The sequence below is a fragment of the Primulina tabacum genome, chromosome 10, assembly GCF_025594145.1.
Source record: "Primulina tabacum isolate GXHZ01 chromosome 10, ASM2559414v2, whole genome shotgun sequence".
Classification (NCBI taxonomy): Eukaryota; Viridiplantae; Streptophyta; class Magnoliopsida; order Lamiales; family Gesneriaceae; genus Primulina; species Primulina tabacum.
Genome location: NC_134559.1, coordinates 19,894,186 through 19,918,949, shown reverse-complemented (window position 1 = coordinate 19,918,949; position 24,764 = coordinate 19,894,186). Strand labels below are relative to the sequence as shown.

The window sequence follows — 24,764 nt, the reverse complement described above, 5'->3', positions numbered from 1 at the left end:
CGATTGCAAATGCAACCGTTGGCCCAAAGACTGCAATTGCAGCAGCCAACGGCTGCATTTGCAGCAGCCGTTAGCACATTTCAGTAGCCGTTTAAATGTGCAGGTTTTTTTTTCAATTTGGGGGCCAAATTGCAAATATAATTTTTTTTAACCTCCAAAATCACCTATAAATACAAGTCATTTTTAACATTTCACATATCAATTTTCTCTCAACTTTTCATTTCTCTACAATCAATATCATTTTTGCTATCATTTTTCCAAATATATTCAATAATTGTGTTATAATTTTATCTATAATCAGTATTATTTTTATTGTTATTTATTTATTATTTCTAAACTTACTCATATAAATAAATCGAATTTCAATGGCATCATCTTCAAACCGTCGTGGTGATGGTGGCGAATACGCTCCCGACTTTGATGAAAATTTTGGCTACATCCCCGACTTTGATAAAGTCGAACCTGACACGAGGATGAAGAATCCATGGAACTCCCAAACAAAGATTTAAGGACGCTATCGTCTACTCGAGCAAGCAACACAATGTCAACGAGCACGACGACAGCCCGTGCAAAGCGAAGTAAAGTTTAGGATCACTTTGATATCGAACAACAAGGTACGAATAACTCTTTTGCCGTTTGTAAAATTTGCAAAACGAGGTATTCTTACAAAAAGGGTGGTGGTTCCGGTGGTACCGACACTTTGAAAAAACATTTAGTTAAGGTACATAAACTTGACCCTAATACGATACAACCATTCGGTAAGGAACTAACACAATAACAAATTAATCCTTCAAGTGGTAAAGCTTTCACAATTACAAAAAAAATTTCTCGGAAAACCATCGTAAAATTTGTCACCAAATGTGGTCAACCTTTTATAATAGCTGAACAAGAAGGTTTTGTTGAATTTACTAGTACTATTCAACCTGGTTTCACAATATTTCTAGGCACACACTTAAGAAATATTGTTTTGATATTTATAAAGAATATAAAGAAAAACTAAAAGCGCATCTTTCAAATATTTCTTGTAGAGTTAGTTTGACTACTGATATTTAGACTAATTTAAAATGTGAATCACATCTTGTTGTTATATGTCATTGGATTGACGAAACTTGGACTATGCAAAAAAGAATTTTAGCTCTAGATCATTTAGAATCGTCTCATAACGCATACACTAAAGCTAGATATGTTTTAAATGTTGTTAAGATTTATGGCATACAAAATAAAATAATGTCGATAACGTTAGACAATACGAGTGCCAATACTCTTGCAATTAAATACCTTAAAGATTCACTAAAATCAATTTTAGAAGGTAATTTGCTTCATGTTAGATGTGCGTGTCATATTATCAACTTATGTATTAAATATGACTGTGATGAGCAAATGTCCACTGTAATAGAAAAATTCAAATTATGTGGGAAATTATTACGTGAAAGAAGAAATGGACGTGACTGGAAAACACTAGTCGAATCAACCGGAATTAAATTTAAAAAATATCATCTTCCTATTGAAACTAGATGGAGTTCTTTATATCAATTGCTTCATACTTTATTACGTTTTCAAGATTTAGTTACTCCATATTATAATAATATTGCGATACAATCTTTAATGTTAACTGACGATGATTGGAATATTTTGAGTAAATGTGTTTCTTCGTTAGAAATTTTTAAAGAAGCAACCGAAAAATTTTCTGGCATTAACTACCCTACTTCAACCATGTTTCTACCTTTGTTTTTCAATATGTTTTATAAATTTATTGAATATCGCGATGATTCTGTTATGCGTAATTTTATTTCAAATATGGAAAACAAATTTTTAAAATATTGGGAAACTATCCCAATTGTGCATGATTTAGCAACATTACTTGATCCTACTCAAAATCAAGGAGGATTAGACGTGTTTTTTTTGAATATTATGCTAAATTTCTTTGGAAGAATGTTGACGATCCAAAGAAGTCAATCATGCATTCTCTCCAAGAATTGTTTGATTCGTTTGCTAGTGAACAATGTGATGAACCGAGTGCGCAGCCGGAAGAGATGCCGACATATAAAAGCAAAATTGGAGCACTGAACTTCTTTCAAAGTTTGAAACGACAAAAGTTCAAAGGAACATCGGTGACAACAATCAATTACAATGAGATCTAAATTTATCTAAGCCAATATATTGAGACTACGGATAATTTCGATGTTCTTGATTGGTGGAAAGTAAATTCTAAACTTTATCCAGTGTTAGCTGCAATTGCAAGAGATGTCTTACCCATTCAAAGTTCAAGTGTTGCTTCCGAATCAGCATTTTCATTATGTGAAAGGATCATTAGTGAACAAAGAACTAATTTAAAGCCAGAAACACTTTCCATGCTAACATGCCTACAAGATTGGTTTGCAGCAAAAAAAAGAACAGGATCTCTGGCGCAATCGACGAATTTCAAAGCTCAAGCTCCGACGAAGATCCAGAATATTCAAAATATATTTTAATAAATTGTGATAAATTTTAGATGTTCAATTGTAAAAATAAATGTTTAAGTTATTTTGTTATAGTTTTTTAATGTAATACACAATTATTTGCATCAAAATAATAAATAAAAAATTGTCCATTAATATTTTTAATTTTAATTATAAAGTAAAATATAATAAATTTGAGCTCGGAACCGGTTCGACCCGAACCGGAACAGGTATATTAGAGGCCGAACCGGTCTTAGGTTTGGATTGGTTCCAAGTATTTCAACTTGGAACCGGAACCGGTTCGGAACCGGTTCCTTACCGGTTCAGACCGGTTCCGAACTCATTGGACCCAGAACCGGTAAGAACCGGTTCGGAACCGGTCCGGTGGAACCGATAAGCATGCCTAGTCGACCATGGTGGAAAACCACAGTCGATAACGCACACACACGCAGCAAACATAAGTAAAAAATACGACTAAATTCAGAAGAAACAAATCGAAATAAACGCGAACATTACCACATTTTTGTTTGTCATTCCTTCGGTTGAGATTGCGAACCCTTGACGGAAAGGTTTTTCCGGGAACGGAGTATTTAGGGTGGAATAGGGTACTCTTACTCATTTTTTGGCAAAAGAATATATTTAATCGTGTGTTTTATTTTAAACTTAAAACACAGACATAAAGATAAATTTCATGGATCTTTTTTTAAAAAAAACACAACAGACTGCCTTTTACCTGATTTTCCCCGTGCATATTCGCTGATTTTAGCCGATGCCTGGTCTTCTTCAACTTATAATCTCGACGATTGGAGTTCGTTTCAGAAACCCCTCGATAAATTTTCCTGTGGGGCTGTAACTAAGCTTGATCTCCACAAAATTTCCCATTTTCGGATTTAAGTTTGATGTTTACAGTTGTTTGATTTGATTGCTTGATTCAGAATGGCGAAGGAAGGTCCTAATTGGGATGGTTTGCTGAAATGGAGTCTCTCTCATTCTGATGGTACTAAGCCTTCTGGTAATCTAAGGTACTATATTTGGGTTTCTGTAAATTTTCGATTGCTCTTGATTTAGGGTGTTTTGGGTCCAAATCTTGGAGGGCTGGGGTAAAAGTTGAGTCTCTACTGAAAAGTAAGTCGGATATGCTGCGCAAATAATTTTTTCTGTATTTTTATTGAAACCCAATCTTTGGCTCCTGGAGAAGTTCTCAGTGGGATGGTGTAAACAAGCCAGTACAGGAAATTGCTAATGATTTTTGAGTTATTAGTTGATTAAACTATACTTTTTGTTGTTCTTGGACTTGATAAGTACTGATTTTGTGGATAATGCTTGTAAATTGTTGGTTATTTTACGGGATTAGTGAGGAGGATCGAAGATGGTTTATGGAGGCAATGCAAGCGCAGACAGTAGATGTTGTCAAACGAATGAAGGAGATAACACTTGTTATGCAGACCCCGGAGCAGGTTTAGGAGTCTCAGGGAGTAACTGCTGAAGATATTGAATGTCTTTTTTTAGAGGATTTGTTTTGTGTTGCAGTTTTTTTTTGTTGTTTGTTGTCTTGTAAGAATAGGTTTCGGATTATTTTCGAGTTGTTTGTTGTTCCTGAAAGACTTGGTTTTAAATTAACTTCGCCTGCTTCCAGATATGCTGGATGAGCTACAAGATCATGTGGAATCTATCGATATGGCAAATGGTGAGTTTCATAGTTTTATCTTCTGGCTGTGGATTATTTGTTGGAGCACATGTTCTTGATTAGTTGGAGCCCAATGTAGAATATACAGATATTTGAAACTTAATGTTAGTCTACTTATCGAAGAGGTTGGTAGATGGAATGACTAACAGAAAAGTTGGTTTTGTTCTTTTCCAGATCTTCATTCCATTGGTGGTCTGGTTCCTCTTCTCGCCTACCTGAAAAATTCCCATTCTAATGTCAGGGCCAAGGCTGCAGAAGTTGTTAGCAGTTAGCACTATTGTGCAGAATAATCCAAAAAGTCAGCAGTTAGTCATGGAAGCTAATGGCCTGGAACCACTTCTATGGTGTTTTAATTTAGATCCGGATGTTACAGTTCGTGCAAAAGCACTTGGTGCAATCACATGTAAGCAAAGTCTTTTTTTATCTCGTTTTGACGCATCTGCATAGGGCCTTCTGATTACTAGTTTTGGTTGTGTTGTCTTTATATATTCAGCTCTGATCATGCATAATAGGGATGGTGTTACTGCATTTCGGTTGGCTAATGGATATGCGACCCTTAAAGATGCGCTAGATACCGAGAATGTGAGATCTCAGAGGTTAGTTTCTGAAGATTGTAATCCCTTTTGTATGTTACAAGTATAAGAACATAAGAGCGATTGGAATAGGATTTTCTTTACTTTAATTTTTAGTGTTTCTCCCCACATCTCTTGATGTTAACAAGCTCTAAAAATGGGCCCAACTGCAATTTTTTTATGTTTGTACAAAGCTCAATGTCATAAGACTGTTTGGCTGTATGTTAACTGACACATGATAATCTGCAGGAAAGCACTTAACTTGATCCATTATTTAGTGCATGAGAATGAGGCAGACTTTGGTATTGTGGCTGAGCTCGGATTCCCACGTATCTTTGTGCACTTGGCTTCAAGCAAGGATGCTGATGTTCGTGAAGCTGCACTTAGGGGCCTTCTCGACCTAGCTCAAGATGAGTCAGGTACGTCCAATGTTTGGTTAAATGAAGACAATGATAAACTGAAGCAAATTCTACAAAACCGAATTGAGGTTATCAGTGAGATGTGTGTTGAAAACCTAGCAGCTGCCAAAGAAGAAAGACTACTCGTTGATTCCCTTTGGAACACGTGTTACAATGAGCCATCTTCTCTTCGTGAAAACGGGCTTCTTGTTCTCCCAGGAGAGGATGCACCTCCACCTGATGTTGCCAGCCAGCAATTTAAACCCCCTCTCAGAGCTTGGGCTGCGAGTCAAACTCAATATACAAAACCAAGTACTAAAAAGAATGAACCTCCATTATTGATGGGTCCAGGGCCCCCAACTGACGATGCATCCTGATGCAGCTGTTGTTAGAGGGTGGGGACCGGATATATGTTTCCGCAAATATTGGTTTTTGTGATTTTTGTCTGAAGTGCTAAAAGGGTTATTTGTCCCAACCCCATCTTATATACATTATTTGAAGATGTTAATGCCTACGTTAAATTAGTTTTTCACTTGTGGATCAATTACAAATCCTAATATTAGATCGTGATTTGCATCATATAATTTATTTCTAAGGTAATAATATATTTCCTGATTTGTTAAAAAAAACAGAAATATATTCCATTTTGCATAAATTTTTCTTGCATAGTACAGTTCTATTACAATTCTACCCCACTATTCTTCAACTTCTATATTCCATCCTCAATTTGGAGGGCAAAAGGTGATTACATATTTTGAAGCTCTGCACCTGTTGAGGCTTGAAGAATCATCAAAGGCATAACTATAGGCCTTGGGGCAAATCGCCTTGAACAAATTGGAAAAGACCGTAGGCTTGCAAGTTTTGGGATTTGAATACTCCCCTGTGCAGCAGTACTTGGCTGATTGCATGGCCAAGCACGCGCTCTTACACCCCATCACTCTGCCTCCCACCCTAACCTCTAAAGCGGAAGGACAGCATATGTTCAAATCGATGGCACATGATGCCACACCGCACCCAATCCCTCCTCCGACAGGCTTCATCGAAACAGGCAAGTTGAATCCATCGACTAAACTCACGTCGTAGAAATGCAGGGGTGAAGCTGATGTCCCTAATGTCATTTCCACCACGGTTGCTGGTGGCACGCCACCCATCCCACGGCAGCGTAAGGAGCCCGAACAATCTCCGGTGGCACATGAACCTTTCCCGTTTTCATCGAAGTTGCAGCTGTGCCTCCCCCATAATCTTCCTGACCAGTTCTCTGGTACATCAATGACCACTTCTTGGCCACTGTTAAGGAGAAAACCTCCATCTTGCGGCGTCTGCTGCCCCGCGCTGCCGAGAATTCCTGGCCATATGCTTTCCTGACAGTTGTTAACTACTATGAGTTGGTGTCCTGTTCCATCTGCATAAACATTCACCTTAAACTTACCAAAACACATGAGAAAACAGAGACAAAAGCTCAGAATAAAAACGATACTATACTTGCTCCGGCGAGAAACAGAAGCGTGCAGAGCACAACCAAGCAAATAAATTTGAAAAACAGCATGTTGATGGTGAAGTTCTGATGCTAATGGTGATATGACATCTGAACCATATATTTCCAAATTTAAAGCACAAAAAGATTTCTGCGTGGGCTACTTTCTGTTAGTAGCTAAGCAGCAATTTTAATTTTTTATCCCTCACTTTTGCTTTCCACTTAAAGAACACATGGGAATTTATGCATTGCTTCTAACAGAGGATTAATACTTATGTGAACATACTATATTGCGCTTTAGAACTTTTGCAAGTTGCTACGAGCTATTCTGTTTCTCCCTTTATGACTATGATGGTTTATAGGAAATCCATTGCACATGCTTATGTACTTTGTGTTGGAACCAATTCAACAGTTTTGCCTACAACTGGACAAGATTTTCCCCAATTTTCAAGGGGGAAATTCCATGCAGCAACCTCAAAGATCACGTAGACCTCATGACCCAAAATCACTTGAGGCCGTTGGATCTGGCCGTACAATTTTTAAGTAATTAGATAGTCATATTTACTTAGAAGCTCCTTAACCTCTTAAGAAAGGAAATAACTAAATATAAATCTTTAATAGTTATAACATGCAATACAATATTTATGGAGAAATTATATCACACACCCAATGGAATCATGGACGTTTAGGTATTTTGATAAAAAAATTATAGAATCCGTATTGAAATATTTGGATGATTTTTCTGAAACTTCAAGTGAATAATTTGAGTTTCTACTTTAATATTGGTTGAGCATATGTTAAGGATAATTACGAAGATCAAGAGATGATTATCACTAATAGAGGAGCATATCAAGAAAAAAAATTAGTATACTCAAATCAAGGATCATCATACAAATTGATTGACGTAATTAGAGATTGACATATGCAATTAGTTTCGTACTTTCTTTTTTTACCAAAACTTGTACTTGTATTTATACAGTGTAAAATTATTATATGAAAGAACAGAGAGCTTCCGTCCATTTAATTCTCACACTTTTCATGGTATCAGAGCTTGGCCCTGTTAAAGTAGGTGCACGTCGAGCCAAGTGTTGGCCGAGTGTTCACAATGAAACTCTATGTATAAAAGATCTTTATTTTAATAATATTTGAATTTATTATATTGACGCATCTTTATTTGTATATCCATGCTAGTTGCATAGATAAAGTCCTTGAATATACAAATAGTAGAAAGAATATGAGATGCTCATATGATGAGTATCATGAAACTCATATTTGGAATACTGTATATTCTAAACGGTTCCTAGTCGATTCAGCCGCCAATAAGAAGGATATAGGCCGCTCGAGTTAGAGACTAGTATCTGCGATGTGAGTACCATGTTTCATTGGTAGGGGACATTGTGATGTCCGAGCATGCAGATAGGTGCTCCTGGTAGAGTGCACTGAACAACCCTCCATAAAGGACTTTCCAAGTGGTTCTCATTTATCGAGTGGAAACGTCCTAGTTTATGGTTGTACATCATTAGTCCTTATGACCCGGGACAACATTGAGACTCTATGTGCTAGCGTTTCACTTTGACTTGTTTACCGACTCTTATGGGGTCATCAGGTGGAAAGGTTGGGTGTTACGGCGAAACATATAGGAGTCGATGCATTGTAGTCGGGGATTCACCGCTTACCTACGGGTATGGATATCCTATGTGTTTTCATGTGCGTGTAGTTTGAAATCTCTGATCAGAGTATGGTTGTAATTATGAAAGGGGTTTCATAGATTACACCATCGATGCAACTACGACATGAAACATAGTATCGATTCATTGACAACTCTCGATAAACCAATAGTTGTCGAATCGGTCGGGATATATGAGTTGAAGGGACCGTACTGTACGCTAACCATAATTGAATGGTTCTTGCAGGCACTATCATTTGATACCTAGGGAATCATGTAAGCGATGGTGCTAGGCGTTTAACATGATTGGTTGGGCAATATCAGACTTGAGTTCTGACATTCTTATTATCAAGGGGTTGATAAATAAGAATGGAGCAATTGGGGTATGCTCATATAAGAACATGTTTAGTCCTAATCACATGGAGATGTGAACCCACGGCTAGTCGTATCAATGAACCATTGATGGCCACACAAGTACTAGCTTTGTAAATCCCGATGAGAAGTAAAATAGTTCAATGTATTGAACGGCTTATAAATGTGTTTATAAGCGTAAAGAAAAAAATAGAAGTATGACTTCTATGAGAGAAATGTAACTTTTAATTTACGAATGTGTTCCTAAAATTAAAAGTTGGCCAAGTAAAAAATGTATTTGTAAATTGTGATTTTCATAAACATTATTATGGACTAAATTAAATTAATTCAAGTGTTGAATTAATTTAACACTAGTGGGCCTAGTAGAGTCCAAATAATTAAATTAATTCAAGTGTTGAATTAATTAAATTACATTGGGCCTTGTAGAGCCCAATTAGAAATAATTATTAAACTAGTGGGCTTGGGTAAAATCAAGTAAACTTTAAATGAGCTCAAATATGTTTGGGACATTTAAATAAAAGTCCATGGGCCTTGTAATTGTTACAAGCCCAAATGAGAATGCATGCTTGGGAGGTGAAAGGTTGTGGATTACTTTTGATTAAAAAATTGCATGGCATGCTAAAGTTGGTCACTACTTTTTCACACACCAAGACAACTCATTCACTCCTTCACTCTCCACTCACTTGGTCGAAAAATTGACACTCATTTTCTCTCTATTTTTCTCTTCATCTTGTTTGAGAAATTCTTGCACTTCTCTTTGATAAATCCTCAAATTTTTCTAGTGCAAAATTTGAGGGGGTTTACCTAGTTAGTGGTGGGCCTTATTTTGAAGGAAAGGGAGGAGGAGCTTGTAGACTTGCCTACCTTGAAGAGCTTTGTTGTTTACAACAAAGTTGGAGCCATTCATCAACCTCAAGAGGTTGATAGGTAAAACTTTCTAACACCCTATGAATGTTTTATGGTGTTTGAATGTAAATGTTGCACACAAACATGGTGGCCGAAAATTTGAGCTTAAAATTAAAAATTTTTGACTTCCGTTGCGCTTCCGGCCACCGTAACCGGTCCGCTTACAAGTGGTATCTGAGCTAAGGTTACGGTTTTTGTGTAATATTTACGTAATATTATGTTGAGATCGATTTCTAACCGCTTGAGAAATATTTTTGCAAGGTATACATGAAGGCCGAAATTTTTGAAACACAAAAAAAAAAAAAAAAAATTTCGGGCAGCTTGTTGCTGCCCGTGAATCTCGGGCTGCCCGAGAATTTCGGGCAGCAAATGGGGCAGCCCGAAACTTCCAGTTTTTTTTTAAAAAAAATTTTTTTTTTGGGTGTGGCCGAAATCCGGCGACGGGGATGACGACTAGGGTTTCCAAAAATGTTTTGGACAATCTTATTGTCATGGGCCTTGAGTTGTTGGGCCATTGGATGGCTAACATATTTTGTGAAATTTAAATGGGCCAAAGTATTTTAGGTGAAAAATGAGTTTTGGGCCCTTAAGTTTAAATTTACAATTGTTGCATATATTTTCTCATAAAATAAATAATTGAAGTGGGACTTTAATTATTTATAGTAAATTGTGATTTACAAGAAATTCGATTATAAATAAATTAATTTGAAAGTAGACAAAGGTGTTTGTATACTTTGTTAATTTAATTTATAATTGTGGCGGTTAGTGATTGGATCAAGATATATAATATTGAATCAATTAATTATTGTGATAATTAATTGATGGTGTATGATATGTGATATTATGCATGAAGGATGATCAAAAGCCCAAGCCCAATTTGCTAGGTGTATGCTAGGATATTTTGTGTTGAATGATTGCAATAATTATCAATTTATAAAGTGGGCTTGGTTTATGGCCCGTTCCCACCCCATGAGATGTATCCTATGTGCCATGGATATTTATTTGTAAATATTAGAATAGTGGATGATCAAGATTGGAAGATGGTGGCCATGATGATTATGAAAATCGAAGACATGTAAATATTGGAAGCTAATGTAATAGTTGCATTTGCATCCCGTGCATTTACCCTAGGATTGGACCTAGGCCCGTGTTTAGCTCACACGGGCCATTCGTTTTGGGGCGATTGATCATCCTTGTTTGTTTACTGTTTATAATATATGCATGATATGTTATAAATAATGAGTATGTGCGTTATTATTATGATAATAACAAAGTTGCATGAATCCGGCAAACATACGATCAAACATGGCGAGCTTTTAAAATAAAATTAATGATGAGACCTTTCAAAATTAAAAACCCTCATTTTGAATAAGATTCAAAATTAATATCAAGTCCGAAAAGGGGAATTATAAATTTGTTTATAATTTCCTTGTCTTCCATCGACAATGGGTGCATGATGAACGCTACCCGTACTCGGGGCTCGGCTCATATTATTGGGGGCCCTGGGTGCCGGAAAGCTGTGACATCCATTGACATGGTGATGTGAACTACGTGGAACTCCCATGATTTCGGCTCATATTATTGAGGGAACTCATGACGACCGTCCATTAAGGTTCAATATCGATGGGTTAGGCTTGACACGTAAAGATGAACGACGTCATATTATTGGTCCTAATCAAACGTGAGACAAAAGTATACGTAGAGGGTTGCATGTTGATGCAATTGGAAACTACATTTTAGGAATTGTGATTGGCTGATATTATTCGGGATCACAATTCGCTAATTAGGACCTTACGTACCTTCTGAGGAAAGTGTTTCCCGTTTTCACTAGAGGGTAGTGAAAATGTCAAAACAGTGGGAGCGATAATTTATAAAGTAAAAGTCCAAACTTTATATCTTATTAAATATTTTAAAATAGTCATTAAAATTTATCTGTTTTACTTTTCAGTACAAATCTTTGACAATGTCATCAATTCGCAACCCGCTTTCCGCTATTCTCGAAAAACATGTCTTAACCGGACCTAACTATCTCACTTGGCTAAGAAATCTGAAAATAGTCCTAAACTCGGAAAAGATCGCATATACACTAACTGAGTCGCCCCCTGTTGAGGCTCCGACTAGCTGCACTCCCGAGGAATTGCAGACCTACAAGGAATGGTGTGACCATGACTTGAAGGCAAGGTGTTATATGCAGCCTTCGATGAACGATGAGCTGCAGAGGCGATTCGAGGATGCAAAGAATGCTGCTGACATTCATTTGCACCTCAAGGAGCTTTTTGGTGAGCAGACTCGGCCTCTAAGGCATGCCACAGTCAAGGAGCTCATCACTTTACGCATGCGAGATGGGGCTTCGGTCCATGAGCATGGCCTAAAGTTGATTGGGCTCGTGGACAAGCTCGTTAGCATGTATCTGATCTTGCCTTCGGAGTTGACCATGGATGTGCTGCTGCTGTCGTTTTGCCTAGCTCGTTTGATCCTTTTATCGTGAACTTTAATATGAACAAGCTTGAGCCAAGCCTTGAAGAGTTGGTGAACATGCTTGTGACTTTTGAGTCCACTATCAAAAAGGAGAAGCTGGCTCTTTATGTGGGTTCTTCATCTGGCACAAAGAACGATCCACATGGGAAGGGAAAGAAGCGTTCTTTCCAACGTCCCAAGAAGAGCGTGCCCTTGAAGAGGCAAACTCCGGGTCCCGTTGTGGCAGCCGCGCCAGCCAAGGCTGAGAAGACAGTTGATATCTGTCATCACTGCAAGAAGCCTGGGCATTGGAGGCGTAACTGCAGGGAATATCTTGCCCAGAAGGGTTCTGGCAAAGGTATGTTCTACATTGAAGTAAATATCTCCATTAACTCTACTTCTTGGGTATTGGATACCGGCTGTGGCTCACATCTCTGTAATGATTTGCAGGTGATGGAAAGAAGTAGGAAGCTCAGGGAAGGTGAGACCTTCTTGAGGATGGGCAATGGAGCAAGGGTTGCTGCCAAGGCTGTGGGAGATGTTTATTTACATTTGAACAATGATTTTAATTTTGTTTTGAGAGATGTTTTGTTCGTACCAGACTTGATTAAAAACATTATTTCCATTCCTATGCTTGATATTGATGGATTTTCTTGTTTATTTAGCAAAGGTGTTTGTAATATTTACAAGAATGAATGTTTAGTTGGTACCTGGAGAACTTGAAAACAATCTCTTCACCTTAAAGTTGAAAGATATTCCACTTAACAATGTCCAAGCAATAACAACAACAAATAAGCGCAAACAAGATACTCTTAATTCGGCACAATTATGGCATGCTCGATTAGGACATATTTCTTTAAGAAGGATGAACAAGCTAGTGGGAGTTGGCATGTTTGATATGTCCGATATTAATGCTTTCACGACTTGTGAATCCTGTCTAAAAAGAAAGATGACCAAAATTCCCTTTAAGGGCCATGCGGAGCGAGCCAAAGGGTTATTGGATTTGATCCATACCGATGTGTGCGGTCCGCTTAGCATCACCACTAAGCATGGACATGCCTACTTCATCACCTTTACCGATGACTTTTCGAGGTATAGGTATGTGTATTTGATGAAATACAAGTCTGAAGTCTTTGAAAGGTTCAAAGAATTCAGAAGTGAAGTAGAAAAGCAATTGGGACGAAGCATCAAGGCACTTCGATCGGATCGAGGTGGTGAGTACTTGAGTGCCGAGTTCCAAGAGTATCTTAGGGAGAATGTGATTCTCTCGCAGTGGACTCCGCCCGCTACACCGCAGTTGAATGGTGTTTCAGAGCGTCGTAACCGGACTTTAATGGACATGGTTCGGTCTATGATGGGGTTCACGGAGTTGCCGCCATCCTTTTGGGGATATGCGCTTGAAACAGCGGCACTGTTGTTGAACAATGTCCATACAAAGGCAGTTGACAAGACTCCATATGAGATATGGATGGGTAAGCCTCCCAAGTATTCTTATCTTAGAATATGGGGGTGTCCTGCTTATGTGAAGTAGGCAGTGTGAGATAAATTAGATAGTCGATCCATTTTATGCTACTTTGTGGGATATCCAAGGAATTCCGTTGGATATTATTTCTATCATCCCCAAGAAACAAAGGTGTTTTTTTCTAGAAATGCAACCTTTTTGGAAAAGGAATTTCTATTGGATAGAAAAGGCGAGATGATAGAACTCGAAGAGGTTCGAGAGACACCCACAGTTGTAGAACCCACACCCAATGAGCTAAGTGAGGAGATACAAGCTCCTAGAAGATCCGAGAGAGTCTCGAGACCACCTATGAGGTATGGTCTGCTTCTTGAAGAAGGCCATGATGAGCCTAACCTTGGATGTGATCCAAGGACCTTCAAGTAAGCATTATCTGATGCCGATTCATCCAAATGGCTTGAAGCAATGGAATGTGAGATGAGTTCCATGCATTCGAACCAAGTGTGGAATCTTGTGGATCCACCTGAGGGAACTGTTCCCATAGGGTGTAAATGGATTTACAAGAGGAAACTTGGGGCGGATGGGAAGGTATTGACCTTCAAGGCGCGATTGGTAGCAAAAGGGTATACTCAAAGGCAAGGTGTTGACTATGAGGAAACCTTTTCTCCAGTTGCAATGTTCAAGTCCATTAGAATTTTGCTAGCCATAGCTGCATGGTATGACTATGAGATATGGCAGATGGATGTCAAGACTGCCTTCCTTAATGGGGATATTAAGGAAGAGATTTACATGTCTCAACCTGAAGGGTTTACATCTATCGGAAGTGAGCATATGGTATGCAAACTTCAAAGATCTATTTATGGTCTTAAGCAGGCATCTAGGAGTTGGAACCTCAGATTCGATAGTACAATCAAAGAGTTTGGTTTTACTAAGAATCCTGAGGAACCCTGTGTGTATAAGAAGGTCAGTGGGAGTGCTGTGACATTCCTTGTTCTTTATGTTGATGACATTCTACTCATTGGGAATGATGTAGGAATGTTGCAATCAACTAAGATATGGTTAGCAAGTAAGTTCTCGATGCAGGACTTGGGTGAAGCATCATTTGTATTGGGAATACAGATCTATAGAGATAGATCAAGAAGATTGCTTGGTCTCACCCAGTCCACATACATTGATACCATCGTGAAGCGGTTCTCGATGGATGAGTCCAAGAGAGAACATCTACCAATGTGTCATGGCGTGTCCCTATCCAAGTCTATGTCTCCCAAGACTGATGCAGAGATAGCGGCGATGACACGAATTCCGTATGCTTCGGCTATTGGTAGTATCATGTATGGGATGATATCTACACGTCCTGACGTGGCATTTGCACTAAGTGTAGTGAGTAGATATCAATCCAACCCTGGTCTTCCACACTGGAAAGTTGTGAAAGACATCCTCAAGTATTTGAGAAGGACCAATAAGTTGTTCTTGGTCTATGGGGATGGAGAACTGAAATTGGAAGGCTATACCGACTCTAGCTTCCAAAGCGATATCGATGACTCGAAGTCAACCTCCGGATTCATATTCATGCTCAATGGTGGTGCTGTCTCTTGGAAGAGTTCCAAGCAAGACAGTACTGCGGATTCCACCACTGAGGCAGAATACATTGCTGCATCGGCTGCAGCAAAGGAGGCTGTTTGGATTAGGAATTTCGTCCAAGAGTTGGGCGTCATTCCTAATGGAGTTGATCCTATCCCGGTGATGTGTGACAACACGGGAGCCATAGCTCAGGCGAAGGAGCCAAGGTCTCATCAGAAGTCCAAACATGTATTGAGAAAGTACCACATCCTCCGAGAGATTGTGGAACGAGGAGAAGTGTCGATCGACAAAGTCGGCTCCGCAGATAATGTTGATGATCCACTAACTAAGCCTTTACCAGGACCATCATTCGAGAAGCGTCGCGAATCAATGGGTTTGAAGTATATGGGTAGTTGGCTCTAGTGCAAGTAGGAGATTGTTAGAGTAGGTGCACGTCGAGCCAAGTGTTGGCCCAGTGTTCACAATGAAACTCTATGTATAAACGATCATTATTTTAATAATATTTGAATTTATTATATTGGCGCATCTTTATCTGTATACCCATGTTAGTTGCATAGATAAAGTCCTTGAATATACAAATAGTAGAAAGAATATGAGATGCTCATATGATGAGTATCATGAAACTCATATTTGGAATACTGTATATTCTAAACGGTTCCTAGTCGATTCAGCCGCCAATAAGAAGGATATAGGCCGCTCGAGTTAGAGATTAGTATCTGCGATGTGAGTACCATGTTTCATTGGTAGGGGACATTGTGATGTCCGAGCATGCAGATAGGTGCTCCTGGTAGAGTGCACTGAACAACCCTCCATAAAGGACTTTCCAAGTGGTTCTCATTTATCGAGTGGAAACGTCCTAGTTTATGGTTGTACATCATTAGTTCTTATGACCCGGGACAACATTGAGACTCTATGTGCTAGCGTTTCACTTTGACTTGTTTACCGACTCTTATGGGGTCATCAGGTGGAAAGGTTGGGTGTTACGGCGAAACATATAGGAGTCGATGCATTGTAGTCGGGGATTCACCGCTTACCTACGGGTATGGATATCCTATGTGTTTTCATGTGCGTGTAGTTTGAAATCTCTGATCAGAGTATGGTTGTAATTATGAAAGGGGTTTCATAGATTACACCATCGATGCAACTACGACATGAAACATAGTATCGATTCATTGACAACTCTCGATAAACCAATAGTTGTCGAATCGGTCGGGATATATGAGTTGAAGGGACCGTACTGTACGCTAACCATAATTGAATGGTTCTTGCAGGCACTATCATTTGATACCTAGGGAATCATGTAAGCGATGGTGCTAGGCGTTTAACATGATTGGTTGGGCAATATCAGACTTGAGTTCTGACATTCTTATTATCAAGGGGTTGATAAATAAGAATGGAGCAATTGAGGTATGCTCATATAAGAACATGTTTAGTCCTAATCACATGGAGATGTGAACCCACGGCTAGTCGTATAAATGAACCATTGATGGCCACACAAGTACTAGCTTTGTAAATCCCGATGAGAAGTAAAATAGTTCAATGTATTGAACGGCTTATAAATGTGTTTATAAGCGTAAAGAAAAAAATAGAAGTATGATTTCTATGAGAGAAATGTAACTTTTAATTTACGAATGTGTTCCTAAAATTAAAAGTTGGCCAAGTAAAAAATGTATTTGTAAATTGTGATTTTCATAAACATTATTATGGACTAAATTAAATTAATTCAAGTGTTGAATTAATTTAACACTAGTGGGCCTAGTAGAGTCCAAATAATTAAATTAATTCAAGTGTTGAATTAATTAAATTACATTGGGCCTTGTAGAGCCCAATTAGAAATAATTATTAAACTAGTGGGCTTGGGTAAAATCAAGTAAACTTTAAATGAGCTCAAATATGTTTGGGACATTTAAATAAAAGTCCATGGGCCTTGTAATTGTTACAAGCCCAAATGAGAATGCATGCTTGGGAGGTGAAAGGTTGTGGATTACTTTTGATTAAAAAATTGCATGGCATGCTAAAGTTGGTCACTACTTTTTCACACACCAAGACAACTCATTCACTCCTTCACTCTCCACTCACTTGGTCGAAAAATTGACACTCATTTTCTCTCTATTTTTCTCTTCATCTTGTTTGAGAAATTCTTGCACTTCTCTTTGATAAATCCTCAAATTTTTCTAGTGCAAAATTTGAGGGGGTTTACCTAGTTAGTGGTGGGCCTTATTTTGAAGGAAAGGGAGGAGGAGCTTGTAGACTTGCCTACCTTGAAGAGCTTTGTTGTTTACAACAAAGTTGGAGCCATTCATCAACCTCAAGAGGTTGATAGGTAAAACTTTCTAACACCCTATGAATGTTTTATGGTGTTTGAATGTAAATGTTGCACACAAACATGGTGGCCGAAAATTTGAGCTTAAAATTAAAAATTTTTGACTTCCGTTGCGCTTCCGGCCACCGTAACCGGTCCGCTTACAAGTGGTATCTGAGCTAAGGTTACGGTTTTTGTGTAATATTTACGTAATATTATGTTGAGATCGATTTCTAACCGCTTGAGAAATATTTTTGCAAGGTATACATGAAGGCCGAAATTTTTGAAACACAAAAAAAAAAAAAAAAAATTTCGGGCAGCTTGTTGCTGCCCGTGAATCTCGGGCTGCCCGAGAATTTCGGGCAGCAAATGGGGCAGCCCGAAACTTCCAGTTTTTTTTAAAAAAAAAATTTTTTTTTGGGTGTGGCCGGAATCCGGCGACGGGGATGACGACTAGGGTTTCCAAAAATGTTTTGGACAATCTTATTGTCATGGGCCTTGAGTTGTTGGGCCATTGGATGGCTAACATATTTTGTGAAATTTAAATGGGCCAAAGTATTTTAGGTGAAAAATGAGTTTTGGGCCCTTAAGTTTAAATTTACAATTGTTGCATATATTTTCTCATAAAATAAATAATTGAAGTGGGACTTTAATTATTTATAGTAAATTGTGATTTACAAGAAATTCGATTATAAATAAATTAATTTGAAAGTAGACAAAGGTGTTTGTATACTTTGTTAATTTAATTTATAATTGTGGCGGTTAGTGATTGGATCAAGATATATAATATTGAATCAATTAATTATTGTGATAATTAATTGATGGTGTATGATATGTGATATTATGCATGAAGGATGATCAAAAGCCCAAGCTCAATTTGCTAGGTGTATGCTAGGATATTTTGTGTTGAATGATTGCAATAATTATCAATTTATAAAGTGGGCTTGGTTTATGGCCCGTTCCCACCCCATGAGATGTATCCCTATGTGCCATGGATATTTATTTGTAAATATTAGAATAGTAGATGATCAAGATTGGAAGATGGTGGCCATGATGATTATGAAAATCGAAGACATGTAAATATTGGAAGCTAATGTAATAGTTGCATTTGCATCCCGTGCATTTACCCTAGGATTGGACCTAGGCCCGTGTTTAGCTCACACGGGCCATTCGTTTTGGGGCGATTGATCATCCTTGTTTGTTTACTGTTTATAATATATGCATGATATGTTATAAATAATGAGTATGTGCGTTATTATTATGATAATAACAAAGTTGCATGAATCCGGCAAACATACGATCAAACATGGCGAGCTTTTAAAATAAAATTAATGATGAGACCTTTCAAAATTAAAAACCCTCATTTTGAATAAGATTCAAAATTAATATCAAGTCCGAAAAGGGGAATTATAAATTTGTTTATAATTTCCTTGTCTTCCATCGACAATGGGTGCATGATGAACGCTACCCGTACTCGGGGCTCGGCTCATATTATTGGGGGCCCTGGGTGCCGGAAAGCTGTGACATCCATTGACATGGTGATGTGAACTACGTGGAACTCCCATGATTTCGGCTCATATTATTGAGGGAACTCATGACGACCGTCCATTAAGGTTCAATATCGATGGGTTAGGCTTGACACGTAAAGATGAACGACGTCATATTATTGGTCCTAATCAAACGTGAGACAAAAGTATACGTAGAGGGTTGCATGTTGATGCAATTGGAAACTACATTTTAGGAATTGTGATTGGCTGATATTATTCGGGATCACAATTCGCTAATTAGGACCTTACGTACCTTCTGAGGAAAGTGTTTCCCGTTTTCACTAGAGGGTAGTGAAAATGTCAAAACAGTGGGAGCGATAATTTATAAAGTAAAAGTCCAAACTTTATATCTTATTAAATATTTTAAAATAGTCATTAAAATTTATCTGTTTTACTTTTCAGTACAAATCTTTGACAATGTCATCAATTCGCAACCCGCTTTCCGCTATTCTCGAAAAACATGTCTTAACCGGACCTAACTATCTCACTTGGCTAAGAAATCTGAAAATAGTCCTAAACTCGGAAAAGATCGCATATACACTAACTGAGTCGCCCCCTGTTGAGGCTCCGACTAGCTGCACTCCCGAGGAATTGCAGACCTACAAGGAATGGTGTGACCATGACTTGAAGGCAAGGTGTTATATGCAGCCTTCGATGAACGATGAGCTGCAGAGGCGATTCGAGGATGCAAAGAATGCTGCTGACATTCATTTGCACCTCAAGGAGCTTTTTGGTGAGCAGACTCGGCCTCTAAGGCATGCCACAGTCAAGGAGCTCATCACTTTACGCATGCGAGATGGGGCTTCGGTCCATGAGCATGGCCTAAAGTTGATTGGGCTCGTGGACAAGCTCGTTAGCATGTATCTGATCTTGCCTTCGGAGTTGACCATGGATGTGCTGCTGCTGTCGTTTTGCCTAGCTCGTTTGATCCTTTTATCGTGAACTTTAATATGAACAAGCTTGAGCCAAGCCTTGAAGAGTTGGTGAACATGCTTGTGACTTTTGAGTCCACTATCAAAAAGGAGAAGCTGGCTCTTTATGTGGGTTCTTCATCTGGCACAAAGAACGATCCACATGGGAAGGGAAAGAAGCGTTCTTTCCAACGTCCCAAGAAGAGCGTGCCCTTGAAGAGGCAAACTCCGGGTCCCGTTGTGGCAGCCGCGCCAGCCAAGGCTGAGAAGACAGTTGATATCTGTCATCACTGCAAGAAGCCTGGGCATTGGAGGCGTAACTGCAGGGAATATCTTGCCCAGAAGGGTTCTGGCAAAGGTATGTTCTACATTGAAGTAAATATCTCCATTAACTCTACTTCTTGGGTATTGGATACCGGCTGTGGCTCACATCTCTGTAATGATTTGCAGGTGATGGAAAGAAGTAGGAAGCTCAGGGAAGGTGAGACCTTCTTGAGGATGGGCAATGGAGCAAGGGTTGCTGCCAAGGCTGTGGGAGATGTTTATTTACATTTGAACAATGATTTTAATTTTGTTTTGAGAGATGTTTTGTTCGTACCAGACTTGATTAAAAACATTATTTCCATTCCTATGCTTGATATTGATGGATTTTCTTGTTTATTTAGCAAAGGTGTTTGTAATATTTACAAGAATGAATGTTTAGTTGGTACCGGAGAACTTGAAAACAATCTCTTCACCTTAAAGTTGAAAGATATTCCACTTAACAATGTCCAAGCAATAACAACAACAAATAAGCGCAAACAAGATACTCTTAATTCGGCACAATTATGGCATGCTCGATTAGGACATATTTCTTTAAGAAGGATGAACAAGCTAGTGGGAGTTGGCATGTTTGATATGTCCGATATTAATGCTTTCACGACTTGTGAATCCTGTCTAAAAAGAAAGATGACCAAAATTCCCTTTAAGGGCCATGCGGAGCGAGCCAAAGGGTTATTGGATTTGATCCATACCGATGTGTGCGGTCCGCTTAGCATCACCACTAAGCATGGACATGCCTACTTCATCACCTTTACCGATGACTTTTCGAGGTATAGGTATGTGTATTTGATGAAATACAAGTCTGAAGTCTTTGAAAGGTTCAAAGAATTCAGAAGTGAAGTAGAAAAGCAATTGGGACGAAGCATCAAGGCACTTCGATCGGATCGAGGTGGTGAGTACTTGAGTGCCGAGTTCCAAGAGTATCTTAGGGAGAATGTGATTCTCTCGCAGTGGACTCCGCCCGCTACACCGCAGTTGAATGGTGTTTCAGAGCGTCGTAACCGGACTTTAATGGACATGGTTCGGTCTATGATGGGGTTCACGGAGTTGCCGCCATCCTTTTGGGGATATGCGCTTGAAACAGCGGCACTGTTGTTGAACAATGTCCATACAAAGGCAGTTGACAAGACTCCATATGAGATATGGATGGGTAAGCCTCCCAAGTATTCTTATCTTAGAATATGGGGGTGTCCTGCTTATGTGAAGTAGGCAGTGTGAGATAAATTAGATAGTCGATCCATTTTATGCTACTTTGTGGGATATCCAAGGAATTCCGTTGGATATTATTTCTATCATCCCCAAGAAACAAAGGTGTTTTTTTCTAGAAATGCAACCTTTTTGGAAAAGGAATTTCTATTGGATAGAAAAGGCGAGATGATAGAACTCGAAGAGGTTCGAGAGACACCCACAGTTGTAGAACCCACACCCAATGAGCTAAGTGAGGAGATACAAGCTCCTAGAAGATCCGAGAGAGTCTCGAGACCACCTATGAGGTATGGTCTGCTTCTTGAAGAGGGCCATGATGAGCCTAACCTTGGATGTGATCCAAGGACCTTCAAGTAAGCATTATCTGATGCCGATTCATCCAAATGGCTTGAAGCAATGGAATGTGAGATGAGTTCCATGCATTCGAACCAAGTGTGGAATCTTGTGGATCCACCTGAGGGAACTGTTCCCATAGGGTGTAAATGGATTTACAAGAGGAAACTTGGGGCGGATGGGAAGGTATTGACCTTCAAGGCGCGATTGGTAGCAAAAGGGTATACTCAAAGGCAAGGTGTTGACTATGAGGAAACCTTTTCTCCAGTTGCAATGTTCAAGTCCATTAGAATTTTGCTAGCCATAGCTGCATGGTATGACTATGAGATATGGCAGATGGATGTCAAGACTGCCTTCCTTAATGGGGATATTAAGGAAGAGATTTACATGTCTCAACCTGAAGGGTTTACATCTATCGGAAGTGAGCATATGGTATGCAAACTTCAAAGATCTATTTATGGTCTTAAGCAGGCATCTAGGAGTTGGAACCTCAGATTCGATAGTACAATCAAAGAGTTTGGTTTTACTAAGAATCCTGAGGAACCCTGTGTGTATAAGAAGGTCAGTGGGAGTGCTGTGACATTCCTTGTTCTTTATGTTGATGACATTCTACTCATTGGGAATGATGTAGGAATGTTGCAATCAACTAAGATATGGTTAGCAAGTAAGTTCTCGATGCAGGACTTGGGTGAAGCATCATTTGTATTGGGAATACAGATCTATAGAGATAGATCAAGAAGATTGCTTGGTCTCACCCAGTCCACATACATTGATACCATCGTGAAGCGGTTCTCGATGGATGAGTCCAAGAGAGGACATCTACCAATGTGTCATGGCGTGTCCCTATCCAAGTCTATGTCTCCCAAGACTGATGCAGAGATAGCGGCGATGACACGAATTCCGTATGCTTCGGCTATTGGTAGTATCATGTATGGGATGATATCTACACGTCCTGACGTGGCATTTGCACTAAGTGTAGTGAGTAGATATCAATCCAACCCTGGTCTTCCACACTGGAAAGTTGTGAAAGACATCCTCAAGTATTTGAGAAGGACCAATAAGTTGTTCTTGGTCTATGGGGATGGAGAACTGAAATTGGAAGGCTATACCGACTCTAGCTTCCAAAGCGATATCGATGACTCGAAGTCAACCTCCGGATTCATATTCATGCTCAATGGTGGTGCTGTCTCTTGGAAGAGTTCCAAGCAAGACAGTACTGCGGATTCCACCACTGAGGCAGAATACATTGCTGCATCGGCTGCAGCAAAGGAGGCTGTTTGGATTAGGAATTTCGTCCAAGAGTTGGGCGTCATTCCTAATGGAGTTGATCCTATCCCGGTGATGTGTGACAACACGGGAGCCATAGCTCAGGCGAAGGAGCCAAGGTCTCATCAGAAGTCCAAACATGTATTGAGAAAGTACCACATCCTCCGAGAGATTGTGGAACGAGGAGAAGTGTCGATCGACAAAGTCGGCTCCGCAGATAATGTTGATGATCCACTAACTAAGCCTTTACCAGGACCATCATTCGAGAAGCGTCGCGAATCAATGGGTTTGAAGTATATGGGTAGTTGGCTCTAGTGCAAGTAGGAGATTGTTAGAGTAGGTGCACGTCGAGCCAAGTGTTGGCCCAGTGTTCACAATGAAACTCTATGTATAAACGATCATTATTTTAATAATATTTGAATTTATTATATTGGCGCATCTTTATCTGTATACCCATGTTAGTTGCATAGATAAAGTCTTTGAATATACAAATAGTAGAAAGAATATGAGATGCTCATATGATGAGTATCATGAAACTCATATTTGGAATACTGTATATTCTAAACGGTTCCTAGTCGATTCAGCCGCCAATAAGAAGGATATAGGCCGCTCGAGTTAGAGACTAGTATCTGCGATGTGAGTACCATGTTTCATTGGTAGGGGACATTGTGATGTCCGAGCATGCAGATAGGTGCTCCTGGTAGAGTGCACTGAACAACCCTCCATAAAGGACTTTACAAGTGGTTCTCACTTATCGAGTGGAAACGTCCTAGTTTATGGTTGTACATCATTAGTCCTTATGACCCGGGACAACATTGAGACTCTATGTGCTAGCGTTTCACTTTGACTTGTTTACCGACTCTTATGAGGTCATCAGGTGGCAAGGTTGGGTGTTACGGCGAAACATATAGGAGTCGATGCATTGTAGTCGGGGATTCACCACTTACATACGGGTATGGATATCCTATGTGTTTTCATGTGCGTGTAGTTTGAAATCTTTGATCAGAGTATGGTTGTAATTATGAAAGGGGTTTCATAGATTACACCATCGATGCAACTACGACATGAAACATAGTATCGATTCATTGACAACTCTCGATAAACCAATAGTTGTCGAATCGGTCGGGATATATGAGTTGAAGGGACCGTACTGTACGCTAACCATAATTGAATGGTTCTTGCAGGCACTATCATTTGATACCTAGGGAATCATGTAAGCGATGGTGCTAGGTGTTTAACATGATTGGTTGGGTAATATCAGACTTGAGTTCTGACATTCTTATTATCAAGGGGTTGATAAATAAGAATGGAGCAATGGGGGTATGCTCATATAAGGACATGTTTAGTCCTAATCACATGGAGATGTGAACCCACGGCTAGTCGTATCAATGAACCATTGAGGGCCACACAAGTACTAGCTTTGTAAATCACGATGAGAAATAAAATAGTTCAATGTGTTGAACGGCTTATAAATGTGTTTATAAGCGTAAAGAAAAAATAGAAGTATGACTTCTATGAGAGAAATGTAACTTTTAATTTACGAATGTGTTCCTAAAATTAAAAGTTGGCCAAGTAAATAATGTATTTGTAATTTTTGATTTTCATAAACATTATTATGGACTAAATTAAATTAATTCAAGTGTTGAATTAATTTAACACTAGTGGGCCTAGTAGAGTCCAAATAATTAAATTAATTCAAGTGTTGAATTAATTAAATTATATTGGGCCTTGTAGAGCCCAATTAGAAATAATTATTAAACTAGTGGGCTTGGGTAAAATCAAGTAAACTTTAAATGAGCTCAAATATGTTTGGGACATTTAAATAAAAGTCCATGGGCATTGTAATTGTTACAAGCCCAAATGAGAAT

General features: G+C 39.0%; 3 protein-coding genes and 1 pseudogene across 3 annotated transcripts; 3 read left to right on the top strand and 1 right to left on the bottom strand.

Annotated features, from left to right (window-relative positions):
- Nucleotides 1-5,618, top strand: part of LOC142505545 (hsp70 nucleotide exchange factor fes1-like) — a 41,527-nt pseudogene extending 35,909 nt beyond the window's left edge.
- A 66-nt stretch (nt 5,619-5,684) lies between these two features.
- LOC142505546 (thaumatin-like protein) lies at nt 5,685-7,006 on the bottom strand. The gene is made up of 2 exons (XM_075618577.1): nt 6,578-7,006; nt 5,685-6,497 (listed from the first exon to the last, which is right to left on the bottom strand). The coding sequence occupies exons 1-2, from the start codon at nt 6,639-6,641 to the stop codon at nt 5,818-5,820; spliced, it is 744 nt and encodes a 247-aa protein (XP_075474692.1). The 5' UTR covers nt 6,642-7,006; the 3' UTR covers nt 5,685-5,817.
- Nucleotides 7,007-11,983: 4,977 nt separating this feature from the next.
- On the top strand, nt 11,984-12,618 carry LOC142504754 (uncharacterized). The gene is made up of 2 exons (XM_075617548.1): nt 11,984-12,328; nt 12,421-12,618. Exons 1-2 carry the CDS (start codon nt 12,010-12,012, stop codon nt 12,435-12,437), a joined length of 336 nt encoding a protein of 111 aa, XP_075473663.1. The 5' UTR covers nt 11,984-12,009; the 3' UTR covers nt 12,438-12,618.
- A 7,165-nt stretch (nt 12,619-19,783) lies between these two features.
- Nucleotides 19,784-20,418, top strand: LOC142504755 (uncharacterized). Its single transcript, XM_075617549.1, has 2 exons — nt 19,784-20,128; nt 20,221-20,418. Exons 1-2 carry the CDS (start codon nt 19,810-19,812, stop codon nt 20,235-20,237), a joined length of 336 nt encoding a protein of 111 aa, XP_075473664.1. The 5' UTR covers nt 19,784-19,809; the 3' UTR covers nt 20,238-20,418.
- The last annotated feature ends 4,346 nt before the right edge of the window (nt 20,419-24,764 follow it).

Bases quoted from the DNA above. Each gene is read 5' to 3' on its own strand.
- LOC142505546 (XM_075618577.1), bottom strand. From the start codon at position 6,641: ATGCTGTTTTTCAAATTTATTTGCTTGGTTGTGCTCTGCACGCTTCTG. The intron at 6,498-6,577 runs GTATAGTATCGT...ATGTTTATGCAG, and splicing joins TCTGTTTCTCGCCGGAGCAA to ATGGAACAGGACACCAACTC.
- LOC142504754 (XM_075617548.1), top strand. From the start codon at position 12,010: ATGAACAAGCTTGAGCCAAGCCTTGAAGAGTTGGTGAACATGCTTGTG.
- LOC142504755 (XM_075617549.1), top strand. From the start codon at position 19,810: ATGAACAAGCTTGAGCCAAGCCTTGAAGAGTTGGTGAACATGCTTGTG.